The sequence below is a fragment of the Tenrec ecaudatus genome, chromosome 1 (genome assembly GCF_050624435.1).
Source record: "Tenrec ecaudatus isolate mTenEca1 chromosome 1, mTenEca1.hap1, whole genome shotgun sequence".
Taxonomy (NCBI): domain Eukaryota; kingdom Metazoa; phylum Chordata; class Mammalia; order Afrosoricida; family Tenrecidae; genus Tenrec; species Tenrec ecaudatus.
The window spans coordinates 156,335,033-156,356,933 of NC_134530.1; the positions used below are offsets into that span (position 1 = coordinate 156,335,033).

General features: G+C 48.6%; 1 protein-coding gene across 2 annotated transcripts in view; it reads right to left on the reverse strand.

The window, feature by feature from the left end:
- LOC142459093 (neurogenic locus notch homolog protein 2) overlaps positions 1–21,901 on the reverse strand; it is a 174,998-nt gene that overhangs the window by 12,034 nt on the left and 141,063 nt on the right. For both annotated transcript variants that reach the window (XM_075560299.1, XM_075560309.1), the window contains exons 14-26: positions 18,522–18,667; positions 17,211–17,324; positions 15,865–15,984; positions 14,885–15,037; positions 12,845–13,073; positions 12,188–12,389; positions 11,177–11,330; positions 10,624–10,808; positions 9,241–9,373; positions 7,282–7,518; positions 5,067–5,179; positions 2,476–2,981; positions 570–917 (exon numbers count right to left, since the gene is read on the reverse strand). In XM_075560299.1, the coding sequence (XP_075416414.1) occupies positions 570–917; positions 2,476–2,981; positions 5,067–5,179; positions 7,282–7,518; positions 9,241–9,373; positions 10,624–10,808; positions 11,177–11,330; positions 12,188–12,389; positions 12,845–13,073; positions 14,885–15,037; positions 15,865–15,984; positions 17,211–17,324; positions 18,522–18,667 (2,640 nt within the window). The remainder of the gene's footprint in view (positions 1–569; positions 918–2,475; positions 2,982–5,066; positions 5,180–7,281; positions 7,519–9,240; positions 9,374–10,623; positions 10,809–11,176; positions 11,331–12,187; positions 12,390–12,844; positions 13,074–14,884; positions 15,038–15,864; positions 15,985–17,210; positions 17,325–18,521; positions 18,668–21,901) is intronic.

Consider the following 21,901-nt stretch of genomic DNA (forward strand, 5'->3'; position numbering starts at 1 on the left):
TCTAGGCTGCAATCTTCACAAATGTACTGTACTGTTACACACATAATGCATGCACTACACAATTTTGGGGGTGGGGTGGGGATTAGTACTACTCTAAGAATTATTCTCCCACTGCCCCCAGCTACATTCTGGACCCCACTCTTCTCCGACTCTGTATCCGTACCTTGGCTAGCCACAGGAATAGAAGTTGTGGTATATACCAACACACAGTGCAGTGTGAACTGACAGAATAATGGGGGATCCCGGCCGCTGAAGAGACACTGATGAATGAGTGCCCTTGAAAGAAGATGCTGCCTCAGACCCAAGCACAGTCCTCGCAGTGATTTGAGGCAACTCTGGCCAAAGTTAGGGATTTTAGCCCTTGGTCAGACCTCTTGCTTACTCCAGCCCACTCTTCTGGATCCCAAGATCAGTCAAGACTATGTCTCATCTTTAGAGCAATGTACTAGAGGAATGGGTTTGCTCTACTTGAGGGCTGTTTGTGGTTTTAGAAATTGTGCTCAAACTTCTCCTGAATATCCAAGTCTTATAAAATTAAGCCTTAAGAGGTTCAGAAACTAAAAACCTACCCAGCTACCTCCTGCTCGTCTTCGACAGGAAGAGACCTGCGTGTCATCCTCTGCTTCTTCATGGCAGCTGACTTCTCTCCATAATAGGGGTACACCATGAGGGCCCCCTGGGGGTCCCGCTTAATGCGCAGGTTGGTGTGCAGCAGGGTGCCCAGTGCCCGTAGGAAGCTGCGGGCATCCTGGAGCAGCTGTTCAGGGGGCAGCAGCACCACGACAACCAGGGTCCCCTCGGCCAGGTTCTCCGGCTGGTCAGCAGCACAGTCCAGGCCGTCCCAGCCGCACTCCTCACTGTTGCAGCCCTGGTCGCAGTGGTTGTCTTTGTAGTGGTCTGCGCAGTATTTGTCATACCTGGGCAGGGAGGGGCAGGGAGGGGCAGAGAACAGGGAAAGGGGTTCATTCCAGGATGGCCTGGAATTCTGTTTGCTTTTCCACCTGCAATGACCAAAGCTTTTCCAAGCCATCATCTGGAGGCCAGCTCAGGGCCCAGATGTCCCAGGAAGTCTGTCTGATTTCTCCTCTCTCTGACATTTAGAGGCCAGCTCCGCCCCCTGTGCGCTCTTCAATGAGTGCTCCCTGAGTGAGCCAAGGCAGCTCTCCGCCCACTCGGCTCCGTGGGCTCAGCTGCCCACTGGGTGCTTTCTAGCTGAAATTCCATATCTGAAGTAAAAACCAGCCCAGTTTGTGCTTCCTCACTTTTGTATACACTGCCCCTGGCAAGCTATCCACATTGAGCTCCCGGAAGCCAGAGTTGACTCCAGAAACTGGAAAACTAGCCAGGAGCCGCCAAGAGTTGGTCTACGGAGGCCCAGGCCGATGTGGTCCACTCTTCCCCTGGCCGAACTGAGCCCCACCTAGAAAGGGTAGAGGGAATGTACATTCCACACAGCAGACCCGACGTGTAGCCTTTCCTCGGTCCTTCCCCAGAATCAAACACCGGGGAATGGAACGTGAGCACAGAACTCCAATCCGGTGCGTGCTACTTCGGCGTCCTCACCTCTCTCTGGCATGGACCCGCTGGTATTTGCACTAGTGGGTAAAACTTGCCAGCCTCGCTTAAGGGAGAGGTCAGGAGCCAGGAAGGACGTCCATGTATTTTGGAAAGTTGCCCGATGTCTCCAGGCCTCTGCTCCCTGACTGGGAAAACCAAAACCCAGCCACGGCCATTGAGTTGATTCCAACGTAAAGCAACCGTGGACAGCGTTTCCAAGGCCGCCCATCTTTAAGAGATCGCACAGCCTCATCTTCCTCCTGAGGAGCGGACACCTAACCCATACTGACACCAGGGCGCCTTTGTCCCTGTGAAAGAGCCATACTCTAGCTGTGCCTCACAAAGTGGTGGGTCATTCACTGCGGTTAAGTGAAACAGGATGGTGGATTTTTATGGTGCCGTGCAAACCCGACAACAAGCATAAAATCGCCGAAAAGCTGAAACAATGAGGACCAGGAGGGCTAACTGAGTGACCCAGTTGATCTTTAAGTATCCTACAAAACCCAGATAAGAAAAGCAGGTCTTTGGGAACGGAATGAATGGGTGATAAGGGACAGGTACAGACCTTTCTGTCCATCCTGCAGGCAGGTGATGTAAGAGGCTGCCTGGGAGAGGCTGCCCGGGAGCTATTTCCCCCAGGGGGTGGCGAGAGCAGCAGGTGAGAAGGCAGAGAGAGGCAGAGAGAGAGGGTGGCTGTGCAGTGAGCAATCCTGAGCCTCTCGTCAGCTGGGAGGCCATGGGTCGGGTTGTGTGCGGCGGCGGGACAAGGCTGCCGGCCCGGAGAAGAAGGCCTCAGGCACCCGGCTGGAAAGCAGAGGCAGCTTGGGCTGAAGCACTGGAGGGGTTAGGAGCGAGAACAAGAGACCGAGCTGTGTTAGTGACAGTCCCTCTCAGCCTCTGGGGACCTGGCGCCCTTACTTGCAGGTCTTGCTGTTCCGCTGGCACTCGAAGTTGTCAAAGAGGCACTCGGCTGTGTTGCACAGCTCGTCACACTGGTCGTTGATGTAATCCCAGCAGGGCAGCGGGGAGGAGCAGTTGGCCCAGGGGTTCTCCATGGTGAGCGAGCAGTCGCCCCCATCCCACTGGCAGGCGTGGCTATTGCAAGCCTCGTCGCAGACACCGTCCCGGGCTTTGTCAGCGCAGTACTGACTGAGACACGTGGCAGGAGGTGTGCTGGGGGGCGGCGTGTAGAGCTCACAGTGGCTGCCCTGGAACGAGGGCGGGCACTGGCAAGAGTAATAGGGAGGCTGGTGCTGAGGATAGCAGGTGCCCCCGTGCTGGCAGGGGCTGCTGGAGCAGCCTGGCTCACAGTCCTGGGGGTTGGGGCAGAAGCACCGGGGTCCGGAGGCAGTGTGCACGCACTGCTCCCCTCTCCTGCACTTGACTTGTCCGCAGCTGCTCTGGCATCTTGCCCCGGAGAAACCCTGTGGAAATCAGTGAAGAGATGAGGCTGGCAGGAAACTGGAGGGCTTGCCTGTTCCCCCCTCTTGGCCTCCTCCCTGTCACACCTCCAGAAAGAAAGGCCAGGTGCCCCTCTCGGATCCCTCCTGCAGCTTCCTGGGCCAAGGTCTCAAAGGCCTCTTCAAGTCAATCTGTAGGCCAGGGCTGCAGGGTCCATGGGATGAAGACAGCATTCCCTCACTAACAGGGAACTTCTGGCAATTAAGTCCAGGTGACACTCTTATCTACATGCACCTTCTCCCACTATCAGATTATCAGTCTGACAATGGATCGACCGGAGATGTTCTCATGTCTCCTTGCATTCTTCCTTCCTGCCTCGCCCAAGGCAAGCTTACTGAGCACCTATGGGTCTCTCTCCATTTTAGGGAGGTTCAGCTTCTGACAGAGCTAACACACTGTGCGTAGCACAAGGACAGAAGGTGGTTTGTTCTCCCAAATGGTTCCTGCCAAAGCCTTTAAGTCGTGTTTCCAACCAGCTCTGGCCCAACCTGGGCACCAAACGTCTCTGCAGCAGAGGACTGGGGAGCAGAGGCCTGGCTGTCTGCAAGGGAACGCTCTGCCACTTCCTGGGAGTTTTCCTCGATGCTTCCCCAGACTGACAGTCCAATTCAGGAGCTACTCTTTCTGGGAGATATTAAACTGCATTTTTTAACTTAAAAAAAGAAGCAGCAGCTTTTCATTGTGGTTTGGGTAAAACTTCACAGAGCAAATCGGTTTTCCAGCCAACACTCACTGCTTTGAGACAGCGACTGCAGGCCTCACGGTGTGATGGCACCCCTCTCACTTCCGCCCTCGCGCACGTACCACTTTCACCGCTTTCCTCCCTGTCCCTCTCCTCATTCGACCTAACTTCAGCCCAGGGCCAACGGTGCCCCTGTGGACTACCAACGCCGTCCCGTGCTGACTGCTCCAGGCCCTGTCGACCTCCCCGGGGCTGCTGCTGTTGGTGCCAGGTGCCATCACGTTGGCTCTGGTCCATGGTGACCTTTTTCACAACAGAACGAAACACTGCACGGTACTCCTCCATCCTCACAATTGTTCCTAAGCCTGAGCCTATGGATGCAGCAACTGTGTCCATCTGTCTGGTCGAGGGCCTTTCTCTTTTTTGACGCCCCTTCACCATACCAAACACAGTGTCCTTCTCCAGAGACTGACCTCTCCTGACACTATGTCCAACGTAGGTCAGACAAAGTCTTACCATCCTTGCCTCTGGCACTACCTCTTCCAATAGACTGGTTTGTCCTTTAAGCGGTGCAGAGTATTTTCAATATTCTTCTCCAGCAACATGCATGTGATGCAATGGAGAACACCATGGCTTGGGTCAGGCACACCTTAGTTCTTAAAGTAACATCCTTGCTGTGCCATACTCTAAAGAGGGCTGGTCTTGTGCAGTAGATTTACTGAATGCAGTATGTCTTTTTTCTCTTGACTGCTCCTTCCACGAGCATTGATTGTGGATCAAAATCAACCTTTTGTCTACTGAACATGATAGTACCCACTGGTCTACTTGTGAGGATTTTGGCCTATCCACACTGAAAGCTACAAGCCTTGACCTTCATCACAAGGGCTTCAAGTCCTCCTCACTTTCAGCAAACAAGGCTGGGTCATCTGCATACTGCAGATTATTAATGTCTTCCTCCAATCCTGGTGCCGCACTCTTCTTCATGTAATCTAGCTTCTCTGATGATTGGCTCAGCGTACAGCTTGAACACATATGGTGAGAGTACACAATCCTGACACGCACACATTTCCTGACTTTAAACCATGCAGTGTTCCCTTGCTCTGTTCACACAACTGGGGCGCTATGAAAACCTCACGCAGAGCTTCCCAGGTGCTTCCGGTCACACTATAGCCTGGCTGTTGTGTGGCTGAAAGTTGTCAGCAGCATTAAGAGGAAAAACCCAAGCACTTTCTTCTGAAGGATCGGAAACTGAGAAACTCCCCATCGTGGCGCATGAAGAAACAGAGCACAATAGGCTGAGGCCCCACTCGGGGCACGGATTTCCCAGAGGAGACGATGCTCCTTAAAGCATCCACGGGGCACTTACCGGGGGACAACGACAAATGAAGCCATCGGGCATGTTGCTGGCCACAGCGCACGTCCCTCCGTTGAGACAAGGCATCTGGGGGCACACATCCATGAAGGTTTCACAGTGACGGCCTCAAGGCAGAAGACAAAGAGGGTATTAGAGGCCACAGTAGAGAGAGCAAGTTACTGAACAGAGCACTGCGGGCGTATGAGTTAGAGAATTCGCGATGGAGCAACATGTGCTTGTGCGTGCATCAGTTCCGTTTTAACCCCGTGGGACGATGAGAGAAAGAAAACACTAGCTCCATCTCAGGATGGTCCTGGCTCCGCTCCCTCGCTTGCCTCTCTAATAAATAGGTCTATGTGTCATGTGCCCTGGACCAACTCACAGAGCAGGTTGGATGTAAAAAGTGACTCGAATCTACTCCCACAAGAAAGAAAGAAGTAAAACGGAAAACGGAACCTCAGTCTTTGGAAGGCACTTTAGCTTTCCTGTTAAAGAAAACACTTAGCAAAATCATTCACCGCATTCTGTTATCATCATCTACCTCAAAGACGTAGTTATACTAGGCCAAAATAGCTATGTGATGATTTCTGCTCCAATCGATTTTCAATTACTTCTGGCCTTGCTTTCAAACGTAGGTTACCAAATTTATTTGGCCTACTGACCCCTATTCAGAAAAGGAAGAAACAATTCTCCCAGGGGATGGTAAAACTCACTCTAGGAAAAACTGATTAAAACTCAGCTTAATTTTTGCAGAGTTAATTTTCTCTGGGTACCGTTCTGAAACATAATGTCTTTGATGAAGTCACTCTCCACCTCCCCACGGGGTTTCCGAGACTGTTCGTGTTTATGAGAACGGGCAGCCTCATCTTCCTCCCGTGGATTCACCTGCTGATCTTGTGGTTAGCAGCCCAACACATAGACCATCACACACCACCAGGCCCCGTCCGAGTGAACCAAGCAACTGAAACGATGAAGGAGATGTCGGAGTACAGCTGAAGCCTCTTGGCAACTGGGGAGATGGCGCCCTCTGGACAGTACTCACTTAGCAGGAACAAGCGAGCCACTATAGATTGAATTAGACACGCTCAAGTACCGACTCTCAGCAACTAAATGTAACCTTCCTTGGCAAGAGTCTTCAAAGATGCCATCCGCTGGGTTCCATCAGAACAGAGTGGCTACAAAGCTGAGCGGTGCCTTCAAAAAGCCGGAGAGCCACAAAGACACAGAGAGACGGAGAGACCCAAAGAAGGCCAGAAACTGGAAGCGGTGAGGAAAGACGTCCTATAAAACCTTCAAAAGAAGCCTCCCCATGGCCTTGCCGGTACCTAGTTCTAGGACTTCTAGCATCGAGAACTCCGGGTTAATAGACAAGTGCCGTCTTCAGCCTCCTGGTGTGTGGTAATTTGCTAAAGCAGATCTAGAAAATGAACTGCTGTTGTCAGGTGCTGCCGAGTCGGCTCCGACCCACAGGGACCCTGTGCACCCCAGAACGGAACACCACCCGGTCACCCGCACAATTGCTCTGTTGGAACCCATGATGGAAGCCACTGTGCCAACCCGTCACTGCCTGCCTCCCTCTCTTTCCTGCCCCTCTACTTTGCCAACCCAGGGGTCCTTCTCCAGGGACTACGGCCTTTTGATAACAGGCCCAAAGTAGCGGAGATGAAGTCTCTCTCCACTTCCTCCCTTCTCAAGGACATGCTCCAGAAGGCAGGGCAATGGAAACAGGGTTGAACTGCTCCCGCCTTGCTACCATTTTTGCTGTTTACGATGGCAATGCTTTACTCAATGTCTACAGAAGGGAAAGAGTCGCTTGGGCAACGGAAACGTGGAGATTGCTTATTATAACGTAGCATTGCGTTCTGCCTTTGGAAATTAGGAGCCCTTAGATTAAGTTGGCTTCTCACTCACTCATTCACTGTCGTCCAATCAAAGCTGGCCCACACCAGTCCTATAAACAGAGCCAAACTGCCCCTGTGGGTTTCTGAGCCTGTAACTCTTTCTGGGACTAGATAGCCTCACCAGTTTCCCCCGGAAACACCCACTGGTGCTTTCAAACGACTAGCCTCTTGGTTAGCAGCCTCAAGTATAAGCCGCTGTGTCACCAGGGCTCTGAAGCTGGCCTCCTTTTTCATAGGGAAGAAATTCTTCTCTTAGGTCGGGTCAAGCAGCGCAGGGCCCCATTTCCTCGGTGGCAGAGAGGCTGGGAGGCCCGAGAGGTTCTCACCGGTGAAGGCACTGCGGCAGACGCACAGGTAGTCGTTGGTGCGCTGTATGCAGTCCAGACTGCCCTCGGAGCTACAGGGGTTGGAGAGGCACTCGTTGATGTCCCCCTCACACCGCTCGCCAGCAAAGCCAGGCAAGCAGTGACAGCTGTAGCCTCCGATTCTGTCCACACACTGGCCACCGTGAAGGCAGTGGGGGCCCCCGGCACAATCATCGATGTTCTCTTCACAGAGCAGGCCTGAGGAAGGAGAGGAGAGAGGGGGCATTATGAAATCCTTCGGCACCGCCTTCCAGTGTGGTTGGTACTGGACGATGAGTAGCCTCTGTTCTTCACGCTGCTGTTGGGCTCTTCTGAGCGAGTCTGACCCGCGACCCTGTAACAAACAGCTCTATAGGACAGAAGAGGGCTGCCCCTGGGATTTTAAGGCCATAATCTTTACTGAGTAGACAGGCGCAGCTTTGGGTGACGGGACAGCTGATGAGCGTGCGCTGTAACCACTGCACCACCGGGGCTGGCTTCTTTCTCCACTGCAGTGGGGCCTTTTCAGCTGGACAGGGCAGAGATACCCTTGTTTCATGGCATCTGCCCCTCGTGGAGAGCAATATGAGCAGGAGAGAATTTGCTTAGGGCCTCACATGGACTAGTGCATCATCCGGTGAAGCAGCACCCTACGGACCAGGTACTCTGATCTGTGCCATGCCAAGGCAAGGGGCTGGTGCTCCAGCGGGAGGCAGGAGAGTTCCATCAGTTTAGTCATGACAAGGAAGCACAGTGCAGAAAAGGACAAAGTTTAGCATCACATAGATATCTAGGTAAAAATATTAGTAATAACTGGAACTGAAGTATGAGTGATGCGTGCTTTTGAATCTTAGACTCGCTGGAGGTTTACTGTAAACTAGTGTAAATGCACTAAAACAGAGGGGGAAAACAACTGCTGGAAGCCCCAAAGTGACTTGGTTTAGAACAAAACTCATCTGATGTACTGTGGATACAAACGAGCCCACTTGTATGAATGTCTGTACATATTCATAATAAAGGAAGCGAAGAAATGACTACACCAGATATTATTTCATGAAAAACTCTTAGAAGTTACCAAAGAAAGGAAGAAAATTCTGTATTCTTCCCACTTGCATTTGTAGCATGTACTAATATAAGCAAGAGTATTCAAAAGAAAAACAAATGTGAAGGCTTCATTTTTTAATAGTGTTAACACAAGATACAATACCGACGAATAATCGTGACAGACATGTGCTCCAGCTCTATGCAGTTATGGTGCTTACAGACCCACAAGAGCACTTGAGTTCATGGAAAGACACACGACTCCTACTGGAATACTCTTCTCCACAGAGATGGCAGCTCTCCCTGCACTCACTCACAAAATTAGTGTGATTCCAATTTTTTAAAACATGCCAATAGTATTTTTAATAGGCAAGTTGATTCTAAAGCTAAAGGAGAAAGTCATTTTCCAGAAAAACGTGAAAAAGAAGGCCCGTAATAATTAGAACACGAGGTACTGGGGAATTAATAGAACAAAGAACCAAGCTGACAATGAAAAGAAAAACCAGAGCGACACTAAAATACACGTCGGGATGTAGAATCTGAGAAGATGCGATCTCTAATTCTTGGCTGAAAGAGTAAACCATCAACAGATTGTGCTGGGACAAATCTTTGGCCCACGGGGAAAGTACTCCAGTACTGCAGTACTTAAAGAAGAGTATGGATGCTTCCTTCAGGCTTGGTGTGTGCAAGGCGCTGCTAACTAGCAGCCAGACTCCAGAAGCTATACACAGGCTGATAAAGTCAGCATCATTGGCCGGGGGGGTGATCTGTGTGGAAACTAACTGAATTACCAGTTATAGAACTAAAGACTCAGAACGCAGCCTGTCTGTCTGTCTTTCATTGTAAAACAGATGGCTGACATGAGCACAGTTACAGGGCTGGGGGAAGCAGATTTCCTACCCCGAGTGCCTGGCGGGCAGGAGCACTTGAAATGGTTCACGAGGTCGATGCAGGTGCCTCCATTCTGGCACGGGTGATTCTGGCACTCATCCACTTCATACTCACAGTTGACACCCTGGTATCCTGGGACACACTGCCAGGAGGAAGCACAGGGACACAGAACAGTGGGCCAGGATGAGAAATAGCAACGCAGTGAGACCGAGATGTTCCTGTGCCCCACACTCTTAGCTCTCTTCTCTGGGGTCACCACATCGTCTGCTCCTCATCCTGTGCAGGTCAGTCTGCAGCTTGTCAGCATTTACCTAGGCCTCTTCCAGAAAAAAAAAATACAATCTTTATACAAAACTTTTTCCTTCCTGTAAATAAATTTCCTCATTTAAAAAAAATGCATATTCCTTTGTATGTGATGAGAACCCTTCTGACTTAGTCGGGCAACACCTGTGGTTGGTGGTAAAGAGGTTGCATTTCTCCTTTGCAGGTTCAGAAAATGGTCCACACACGGGACCCGGATGGGATAGATCAGGGGCAGGGGGAGGTGTGGCTGGCTGGCCGTGATCAGGAAATAAAGCTTTTCTCCGTGTTGCTGGTGCTTAGTTCCCTGAATTGGTATCAAATTCGTCCCTTTGAAGTTGTATTAATGCTTTGGTGTAATCATTACCTATCTGATTATTAAAAAGACAGTGTCATGTCCCTCTGAGGACAATGACCGGTCCTTCTAAGCACCTATACTCCCTATCTTCCACATTACATGGAACCAGTAGAACAGGCTGAACAACATTTTCTTGAAAGAACGCTTAAGTGGACTGATCACTGGCTGTCCACAAAGGTGACAGGGGTCAAAGAAATATCCCTGAAAGAGGTTGCACTCCTACTCCAGCTGCTATTCAGACACGTACCAGGGCCACTGGGTGGGGCTCAAACTTGTCAAAGTCACTGCTACTGAGTCGATTTCAATTCATCGTGACCCTATAGGGCAGGGTAGAATTGCCCTTGCAGACTTTTGAGACTGTTAACTTTTTACAGGAGCAGAAAGTCTCATCTTTCTCCCGCAAGGTGGCTGGTGGTTTCAAACTGCTGACGTGGCGGGTAGCAGCCCAAGACAAAACCCACTATGCCACCAGAGCTTCTCCACTATGATGAAGGTTGGCTCTAAATCGAGAGAGATTGTTCCAGGCCTCTATAAAAATAGCTTATTGGAATTTTACCTTGGTAACTTGTTTCATAGGGAGGCAGTAAGTCACAGTGATTGACTGGTAAGGGGGACTGAGAAAAATCTGTTAGCGGTAAAAATAAGACCTTGAAACTAAACACAACACACTAATATTCTTAGCAGACACTCAGGGCCCTAAGAGCTCTGCCATGTATGCCCGTCACCTGGCTCACCTCGCATCGGTAGCCCCCGATGAAGTCACTGCAGGTGGCTCCGTGCTGGCAGGGATTGGACGCACACTCATCCAGCTGCTCCTCGCAGTAGCTCCCGGTGTAGCCCATGGGGCATTGGCAATGATGTGTGCTGCCGGCACTGATACACACCCCAGAGTTCTGGCACAGGCGGTTGAGAGGCACTCCTGGAAAACCGGGGGGTGGGGGATGGGGAAGGACAGCAGAGAAGGGCACATGGTCCATGTCAGGGTTGGATTGAATTGAGTCACAAGCACGCTACTCTAAGCCAGTCAACATGTCAAAGTGTATTCTTTTTGAGCTCACAAGCCTCAATGCCAGATTTCTGCTGAAAACCAACCAACCCTGAGCGTGGGATTCATTTTAGTGTCTGTTTTGGAATCGCTACACCTGCCCCTCTGCCCCTTCACCTTGCATCTCCAACCCTTTCTTCAGAGGACTGTCCGTTCGCTACTATCTTCTCCTGCCAGAGCAACCCTCGTCCCTAAGCGGTGCTGGTCCCTCATGACCCTTATCCCACGGGGGCGGAGCTCACTTCTGAGGGAAGCTGCCACCTTGCAGGAGACACTGGGCACGTCACAGTAGGCACCGGCCCATCCTGGGGGACACAGGCACCGGAACATGGCTTTGTCCTGGACGCAGGTACCTTTGTTTTTACAAGGAGCCTGGATGCAGAGGTTCACCAGGGTCTGGAACAGAGGCAGGAGTGCGCAGGCATCAAGATCCAAACAGCGAAAAAGACAACAGTAAGTTACAGGCGCTTCAAGGAAACCAAGGGGAGCACAATAGTTTAATCAAATAATAATTTTAAAAGCTCCTATCTAAGCCTTACTAAACTAGACCCTCATTCGCAGATCTGGGTAGTCCTTTCTATTATTATTTTCAATCCTTTTGAGTTGGCTCTGGTTCCTGGATTAACTGCTTCATGGAACTCCCAAGGCTGCACCTTTCAAACACAGGCCAACAGGTCCCTCTGCTGAGTGGGCTTGAATTGCCAACCCTTTGGTTAGCATGCAAACAGCCAACTGGCTTGCTTAGTCCTGCTATTCAAAGTTCTTACCATCGACGTTGAGGACTGTGAGGAGGCCCAGTAAGCTACGTTATACCCTGTGTGCCAGCCTTCCTGCAGATGGCAGCAAGCAAGCTGCTCTGCCACAGGGGAAGCCCCACCCCAGAAGCAGGTCATTTTAGCACCAGGCTCCCCACGTGTGCAACCTGTTCTTTAAAGATTATTTTGATTGTTAACTTTCTTTCTGTGTCCCCACTTTATAGAGCATAACAATACATCGATTCCCCATGCTTATTTTTCAGCTGTTCTTGGAAGTCTGTTTTAAAATCTTACTATGCTTGGGAAGCCGTATAATCTTATCAGTGTTGCCATTTTGGAATTTACCAGTTAGTAAGAAGTTATCCAGATTTACTTCAAGGATTTCTTGGAAACTAGAATGTTCTCTTTTAGAGGGGATTGGTTCTCTCTGGAAAAGGAATGATGTCTAAGGCTCAGGTGCTGTGAGGGAGCTGGGCATGTGGGGAGGAAGGTCATTACCTGACAGGTTTTCCCGGTGTAGCCCAGAGGGCAGGAGCAGCGGTAGGACGCCAGGCCATCAATACATGTCCCCTCATTCAGGCATGGGTGAGAGCTGCATTCATTGATCTCATGGAGGCAGAAGGGGCCAGTGAAGCCCACAGGGCACAAGCAGGAGAAGGAATTGATCCCGTCGATGCATGTGCCACCATTGAAACAGGAGCTAAGGAGTAAACGTTTAAGCCACATCAGTCTCGTGACCTGGGAAAGTGAAGTCCTGGAATGTGAAAATGTTCCCAGGAGACCTGGGCGTCTGCAGAAGGTTGAACTCACCAGAGATTGCTAGAGGAGGGTAAGTTGTGCAGGACACCCCCCCCCCCTTATGGCTAGTAACCCTAGATCCCGTTATGAAAGAAGAATGGAGCACACTCCTTGATAAAAACCAAACAAGAAGCCCCCCACAAACTGGAGAGTAGCGAGAAGTCTGCAAAGATAAAGAGGATTTGGGATCACGTGGAAAAGGATGATCCTCCACCCACTACGCTTTTCAACCTCTGACCTTCGTGGGAAGGAAATGGGTGATGGTTGTGGACATGGAACCCAAGAGGGCATCTCTTCCCTGCCCCTACCACCCCAGCACTGCAAGCCCCCTTGCTCCTTTCCCCCATGGGGGCTCACCTATCGGTGCACTCATCAATGTTGTTCTCACAGTGGACTCCGTCAAATCCTGCCTGGCATTTGCAGGTGTAGCTGCTGACGTAGTCAGAGCAGGTCCCGCCGTTCCTACAGGGTTCGCTCAGACACTCATCCATGTCTGTCTGGCACTTATCCCCAATGAACCCCGGAAGGCAGAGGCAGGAGAAAGTGTTGACGCCATCCACACAGGAGCCTCCATTCTGACAGGGATCTACGGCATGACACACGAGAATCAGAGTTCTGCACAGCAGCGTCACGCCACCTGAGGCCCAGAAAGGCGAGTGACCGGAGCCAAGTCACACTTAGGGCAGTAAGGAGTGTGGCTTTCCCCATAGTCCTCCATTTGCAAAAATGAATGCATGGGCATCTGCTTGCTCGATAACCTCATTTTTACATGGGATCAGCCTTAATGACAGCGCCTCTAACAATTTTGTAATATTAAGAATTATAGACATTGTACTGGTCTCCCGTATACTTACAATATTCATAACTCTTAGTTTTACAAATTTCTAAATCGAGTATGTGTCCCCAACACATCAAACACCAACGTTATAAGCAAATAGGGAAGTAGACACTAAATCCACAGTGGGATACCATGATGTACCCGCCCGGGGGCTGATGCGAGAATGGGGGCTCATGCCAAGTGTCCTGCAGGTGGTACAAGGGAACGCCCATACGATGCTTGCTGTCAGGTGGCCCTTGCTCAGAGAAACGCCAAGGGCAAAGGGGTCAGACTCTTGTGACCCACTGGGTTTCTACTGGGGGATTTTCCAGTGTATCTCCAGGTCTTTCTTCCTAGTGTCTTAGTCAGGAAACTTCACTGAAACTCGATCGGCATCACAGTAATGCTCGAGCCTCCACTGACAGGCAGCGGCGGCTGCAGTGACGGTGCACTGGCTGGGAACGGAAACCGGTAAGTGCTTTTCTACTGCTTCTTACAAAAAGGCTAGTGGAGATGAAAATGGTAACAAATCCAGGAAAGCAGTTTGGGAATTTCCTACAAATCTAAAACACAGCTACTACACGACTCAATCATTTCACTCCTAGCTATTCACGCCAAAGAAATAGAACCATCGGCTCACAAAAATATACTTTCTTATTAGCTATATTTGTATTACCCCCAAGCTGGAAAACACCCCCACTGCTCATCAACTAAAGACTTCTCTAGCCACACAATGGCGCAACTCTCAGAAATAGCTTGTGACACATACACACACAAGAACGTGGATGATGAATGAATCTCAAAACATATACTGGTTGAAAGAAGTCAGCACAACAAAAGAGAATATGTATTGTGTGATCCTATTTACATACAACTGTCAAAAACTTACATGGTAGGTCCTTGACAAGGATGTGGCAGGGAAAGTCATAGGGAAAAAAAACAACCAAAATCATTTCAAAAGAGATGGGGAAACTTCTGAGGTAGAGTGTCTGAAGCGATGGCGTCACAGAGATTGGGTCAAAACCTGTCAAATAGTATACTTCATACATACAGAGTGCATTGTATGTCAATTATACCTCAAGATATCTGCCTAGAAAACAAGCTGATCTCGGCAGTGACCCCGCCCACCCCTTCAATGTATGGGATTTGATAGGAGAATGCTTAAAAGAGATGCCATTCATTCTTCTTTTTTCATTTCACGAGTGCACTCTACAATATATTTGAGAAAAAAATGATACCAATTCTATACACAGTCGACCCGAACATATTAAAGATAACCCTCACTGCTTTAGAGTAGATTCCAACATACAGCCACCCTACAACGTACAGCCACCGTACAGGACAGGGGGGAACTGCCCTTGCCATTGTCTTCATTCTTAAAGACACAAGCCTGAAAAGGAAAAACCAAGCCAAACCCCAGCACGAACCCCACTACTATTCAAGGACGAGAGCAATGATTTGCACGGCCAGCATGCGTCCTGGGAAGAGCCCCCGCCGCCTCGCGGAGGAGTCCTCCTCACCTGTTCCCTAGGTGTGTTCTCTTGCCTGCTAGGGCGCAGGCGCTAGCTGGCATTACTCACTGGCAAGGCAGTCATCGACGTCCTCCTCACAGTCCATTCCACTGAAGCCTGGGGGGCACTCGCACATGTAGCTGCCTGGGGTGTTATGGCAGACCCCATGGTTCCTACAGGGCTTGGAGACACACTCGTCCACGTCAGTTGTACACCGCTGACCTAGAAACACGGGCAGTGAGGGGCTCGATCTGTGGAAATTGGTTCTCACAGATATCTATGGCTAGGTAGCCTGGCCTTCAGGTGCACAGGTTGCTTTCGGGACATCCTGGTTGGTCTCCTGGTTCAGGAAGTTTCATGAAGACTTCTCTACCTTCTGGGGAAACTGCTTCCAAGGACCATAAATTTCCTGTAAAACACCCTGGTTTGAGAGTATGCTGCTGGGTTAGAGTCTTCTAGCCACTAGGCGGCTCCAAAGACCTGGATAACAGAGGGACTATGGAAGGAGCCCTACTGGTAGAGTGGGCTGCTAACTGCAAGGTCGGCAGTTCAAAACCATGGGCTACTCCACTGGGGAAAGAGGAGGCATTCTGCTGCCATGAAGATTTATAGCAGCGGTTCTCAACCTGTGGATCGTGACCCCCTTTGGGAGTCGAACGACCCTTTCACAAGGGTCGCCCGATTCATAACAGTAGCAACATGACAGTGATGAAGTAGCAACGAAAATAATTTTATGGTTGGGGGGGTCACCACAACACAAGGAACTGTATTAAAGAGTCGTGGCATTAGGAAGGTTGAGAATCTCTGATTTACAGTCTTGGAAACTAATAGGGCTTCTGTCCTAACTGATGGCTGTGAGTCAGAATCCACTCAACGGTAGTGAACGGGTTGGGAATGGGAGCAATTCCTATATAAGATTCTTGCGCAGTTCTTCCAGTGGATGGATAGTTCTCAGAAGATCAGAGGCTTCCTGATATCTGATAACCGGATCACTTTGTTTACAGTTCAGAATGTGTTTTCCTTGGCTCTTCCAACCCCATTGCCGTTACCTTGCCAGCCAGGAGTACACGAGCAGGTGTAACTCTCGAAGTTTGGTGTCTCTTTGCAAACAGCAGCATTCTCACAAGGGTTTGGGGAGCAGGGAGCCAATACGGTCTGACAATTTTTGCCTGTAAAGCAATTGACAGAGTTTATGACAGAGAACATGCCCAGGAAACAGCACCGATAGAGGTAGCTGCCTCATGAGGCCTTCCCCCTGCTCCTTATGTTTTACTACACTGGGCAAACCTCTTTCAAGTTTTAAAAACCAGCAAGAGCCGTCATACTTCAGCCGTGTGTCAGGTGACCAGAGTCGACTCAACGGCAGCAGACGACTACCCAACAAAGTGCTCAGAAGGCTGTGGGAACCGAGACATCTACCACACTCTGACTCTCGGCTCTGCCATCTGACATTACTAATCAGGTGACCTTGGGCAAGTAATCTGTCTTCGAACTTTCCTTATAAGTAAAATAGGAATAAGAAGATGACATAACTGACAGGGTTTTTTTTTTGAGAATTAAATGAGAAAATTCCTACTAAGTCTCTATCCTTGAGCAAGTCACAGTTCTTTGTCTTCTTTTCATGTAAAAATGATGAGAGAATCATCTACTTTGTGGAATGTTTTCATGTGAACTAGAGGAAAATATTCAGTGATTATAAAAATACCTGGTACATCGCAAATTATCCATGTGAGGGGGCTTTAAAAGTTCACAGAAAAATTGAATGATAGGCAATGGAATTTTCCCCACAAACGTTTTTGCAGCCTCCTTGTACACATGGTAGTTGTTTTATTATTGAAACCAAGCAACTAAAAAGATAGGAGTGCAGGTCAAGCTAGATTTATTTGATCTAACTAAACTGCAGGTTCCCAAACTTATGTGGCCCATTGCCCCCTTTCCAGAGGAAAAAAAAATTACAAAGCACCTCTCTGGCAATTAAAGCTTTGTAGTGCAGTCCACCATGCAGGATAAAGTGTAGTTATCTGCTTTGCAGCCAGCATGGACTGGCCCAGTGCGAGCCCCTTCCCCTGCATAGGCGGGTGAGGGTGGTATCACTGGACTAAACTATCAGCTACGTTCTGATATCCAGCCGTATGTTTCATTTAAAAATCATTACTCTCAGTACTTTGCACCCTCAAGTACGAAGGAGACAAGCGGGTTCCCCTACCACTTGTACCTTGGGAGGATGCAATGTTTCCTCAAAGCTCAAAACCTCATCAGTGAGGTTAAGAAGGGCAGCTGGGGAGAGCAAGTCCCTGGAGTCTTCTCATCACCTCACTGACATGTGGGACTGAAACTCAGTCCGACTGGCAAGGCACGTGCCTGCCCGTCCCTGCATGGCACCTGCAGGGCTCACCTGTGTATGGGAGCACACAGTGGCAAGTGTAGCCACTTATGTCATCAGAGCAGGTTCCTTGGTTCAGGCATGGGTTTGAAGCACATTCATCAATGTTCACCTGACAGTTATGACCTGCAGACAGAAAAAGAAAGGGGGGGGGGAGATAAAACGGTGTGCTATTTCCTGTTAGCCTCCTCATTATCTCAGTCACACACCAGTGGTCTTGGTGGGCACAATGAACCCCTTCAGACAGTGTGTTAATTTCTTCTGGCCACCAGGACACCTATGCATTCATTTCGCTGACGAGACCCTGGCCTACAGTCTGGCAGCAAACCACAACAGTACATTCCAATGTCCCCAGAGTCCAATGCACTTGTGAACACAAGTGATTTCCCTATAAAGGATGGAAAGGGTCACAAAGGGTAAGTCTGCTGCTGGATCCAAAAGCAAGCCGCCCTCTGTACACAGGGTGGCGCAGGGCCCTGGGTGGCACAAATGCTCCAGCACTCAGCTTGCAGGGCTCAGCCACTAATCAAAAGGTAGCCAATCTGAACCCAGAAGTGCCTTGAAAGTAAGGACTAGCGATCTGCTTCTAAATGGTAACAGCCACCAAATCACCCCACACATTTCTGAGTTTCCAATAGCAAATCCGTGGTACAAATACAACTGTGATAATTCAAAATATTGATCATACATAATTCTTTCTACTATATGCTTTTCTACAAGACAATGAAACCCACTGCTGTCAAGTTGATTCCAACTCAGCAAGCCTACAGCGCAGCGCAGAGCAAGCCGAGCAGAAGTGCTCTCTGGGGTTTTCGTGACTGTCTGTCTCTACTGGAGCAGAAAGCCTCCTCTTCCTCCCCAGAAGGGCCTGGAGGGGTCCAACTGCCAACCTGTTGGTTAGCAAAACAACGCATGGCCCACTGTACTACCAGGGCTCCTTCCGGGTGACTCCGTATCTAGACTGCCTCAAAAGATAAGATTTTGAAAGGGTTCTGAACAAATGGATTCTCCTTTGTTATCACTAGTGCAAAATGAAGTGAGCACATAGTTTTTTTTCTTCTATGCCCATATTTCTCTTTTGAATTATCACAGAACCATACCCTCTCTCTCCAGGAAATTTGTCAAAGCTCTCTAAATGAAATCTTAGCCACTTAATTTAACACTACTTCAAAAGCTCGCCTCTGCTAGGCTAAGAGGTGAACTGCTCTCTACTGCTGTTGGTTTATTGTACGAATGATGGGCAAAAGGAGAGGGAAACTAAGAAGTGAGTTATGGAGCATGCATCCAAGAAGGAGGCAATGACACATGTACTTTTGCTTTCACCTTTAAAGCCCTTCTTGCAAGTACACCTGTATCCATTCACCAGATTGTCACAAGTTCCTCCATTCTGGCATGGGCTAGAAAGACACTCATTTTTGTCCACGTCACAGTTGCTGCCGACCCAGCCTGCATCACAGAGGCACTTGTATCTGAAAGAAGAGAAAACTTGTTATCAGGGGAGGTCTGTCTGCCCCGGCTGAGTCACAGAGAGAAATGAAGGCTTGGTGGACAGCCAAGGGATCCTAAGAGCCATTCTCATCCTCACTGCCATGGAGTTGAAGCTGACCCAAGGACAGGGCAGAGTCGCCCTGTGAGTTTCTGAGACTGTAGCTCTTTTGGGGAGTAGAAAACCCCGTCTGTCTCCCAAGGAGCCGGCTGGTGGTTTCCAACTGCTGCCCTTGCAGCTAGCAGCCCAATTCATAACCACTGTGCCACCCCCACCCGTTCCTTATAAAGGCCCATGGGTCAATCTCATGTCCAATCTTATACAAGCCTGAACGTGGCTCACCATGCCCATGATGTGAGTTACATAGGTCCCCCTACATTCAGTACAGAGCCCTTAGCTGGTTCACTGAAATGCTGGAGATATTCATGACAATGAGCTTTCATATATAAACAGTAGTTTATACAATAATGTTGGGCCTGTCTGAGGGGAACAGAATGGATACACTTGCATAGCTTCTTTACTTAGATATAAAAGATAGTAAACCTCAGCATTTACTTTGGAAATCCTATTTCCCCTATAAATCAGACACCCAGATATATGTGAGTACAAAGGACTCTAAGCTAGTCTGGGTACACTGGGGGTGGCTGCCTTCTGAACTATGCTCTGCCCTGACCTACGTCCTACTTCAGGAAGAAGCACTGGCAGTGAGCAAGGAAGGGACACAGGGAAAGTATCGGAAATACATGTCTGTGAGGACCAGTAAACACGCTCGCTCGGTGCTTTGAATGTGAGAATGTGAGGCCCAAGTCTCCTTGTTTAGAGGTCTTTATGAAAACGGCAGAAGGTTTGGGGTGAGAAAAAGAACTTTGGAAATGCATCCATTACCCATTTATCTTTAAACACTCTCTTAATTCTCTCACCAGTGGGAGGTTTAGCAAATGGGAGTGCCTAGAGGCCTCTCACAAAGCAAGCAGAGGGTAATTACTTAATGGAACCAGAGGTCAGAAGCTGTGCGTCTAGAAACTCAACTGCCAACGCACCACAAACTCTGTCTGTGTTGACGGTGGTGCCATCAAGTCAGTTCTGACTCAGAGTGACCCTATCTTACAACAGAATGGATCCCTGCCCAGTCCTGCATCGTCCTGCTACATCCATTGGTGTAGTCACTGTGTCGGTCTCTCTCACTGAGCACCTTCCTCCTTTTCTCTGATATTCTACTTTACAAAACACAGTATCTTTCTTTAGGGACTGGTCCCTCCTGATAACATGTCCAAAATATGTAAGAAAAAGTCTATTTATCTATCTATCTATTTTTGTCATCCATGCTTCTAAGGAGAATTTTGGCTGTACTTTTCATGGTATGTTCAATATCCTTTTCCAACACTATAATTAAAAGGCATTAATGATTCTGCAGCCTTCTTCATTCACTATCCAGCTTTGATATGCATTATGAGACAACTGAAAATATCATGGCATGGGTCAGTGCACCTTTATTAGGCCTTAAAGTGAAATCTTTGCTTCTCAACACTTTAAAGAGGTCTTTTGCAGCAGACTTGCTGAATGTAGTATGTTGCTTGACTTCTTAACTACTGTTTCCATGTTGATTGTGGATCCGAGTCAAACGAAACCTAGAAGACTTCAGATCTTTCTCCGTGTATCATGGCCTAGTTGTGAGGATTTTTGTTTTATGTTGAGGAATAATGTATATTGAAGTATTTTATCTTCAACAGTTAAGTACTTCAAGGCCTCTTCATATCCCAAGTTGTTAAGGAGTCTTCTTCCAATTCTGATGCTGGATTTTTTTTCATATAGTCCAGCTTCTCAGACTATTTTCTCAGCCTAACATATCTTCCTGATTTTAAATCATTCAATATCCCCTTATTTTGTTTGAACAATTTCCTTTTGGAAGATGTGTTAGTCTGGGTACTTTAGAGAAACAAATCCACCGAAACTCATGTATAAGAGATAGTTTTATATACAGGGTAAGTGCGCATCAAGAAGACATCCCAACCCAGTGCTGCTCAAGCCCACAAGTCCAACATTAACCATATGTCCCATATGTCCACCACCAATCCACAAAGTCCTCCTCCATCTCACAAAACATACACTATGATGCTGACTGCAGGAGGAAAACCAGTGAATGTGTAAGCATCTCAGCGCTAGCAGGGTTCTCCACATGGGTGCTCCAGCACCCAGGGCTGCATCGGGGTAGGTCCATGTGGCTTCTCCTCAGGGATGTCTTGCAGGAAGTGAACCTTGCCAGCTGAAACAGGGAACTGGCTAAGATGGCCTGCTCCGACCATCAGAAAGCAAGAGACCCGAGAACTGGAAAGGTGAGGCTCACTGAGCTATTTATCCCTGTGTCCTTCAATTAACCCCACATGTGTTTATTGGCCAGATTGGCACAATAAACTAACTCAGATTTACAAATTCCTCATGAGAACAATTGTTGCCTTAATTTGCCTTTGCATAGTCAATAAAGCATAGGTAAACCGTAAACATCTTTCTGATCTTCTCTGCTCTCAGCCAAGATCCATGAACGTCAACAATAATATCCCTCATTCCCCGTCCTTCTCTGAATCCCCACTGAAGCTTGAATTGCTGGGTAAGTTCCTTTGTAAATGTACGGCTGCAATGTATTTGCAATTATTTTTAACAAGATTTTACTCACATGTAATATTACTGATATTGTTTGATAATGTCCACATTCTGTTGGGTACAACTAGGGCTCTCTTCTCATCAGTGGCCAGGGAGTTGTCTTTGTAGTAAGTCCAAAAATGCTTTGGCAGAGACTACTGTGCTTCCAGGGTTGCAACTGTTTGTGAAACCATCTCAATCTGTACACCATCAATTCCTGGAGCTTTCTGTTGCTGTTGTTTTGCTCAATGCCTTCAGTGTAGCTTGGGCTACTTGCTTAAATACCATTGGCTCTTTTCAAAAACAATCGTGAAATGGTTAAATGTCTACTAATTCTTTTTGACTCTGTATAGTCTATCTTCTTTTAATGTTTCTTCTATCATTCAATGTTTTGCCATCAGGTTCCTTCAATGCTGCACCATGATGTTTCCCATTTTCACCTTCCCCTCTTTCCGCTTGAGGCCTGCTGAGGGTGCTCTCCTCTCTGGGTTTCCAGCTCCAGGGCCTTGCACATTTCATTACAGTATCTTACTTTAAAAACACACCTTATTGGGGGGCTCTTACAAATCTTATAACAATC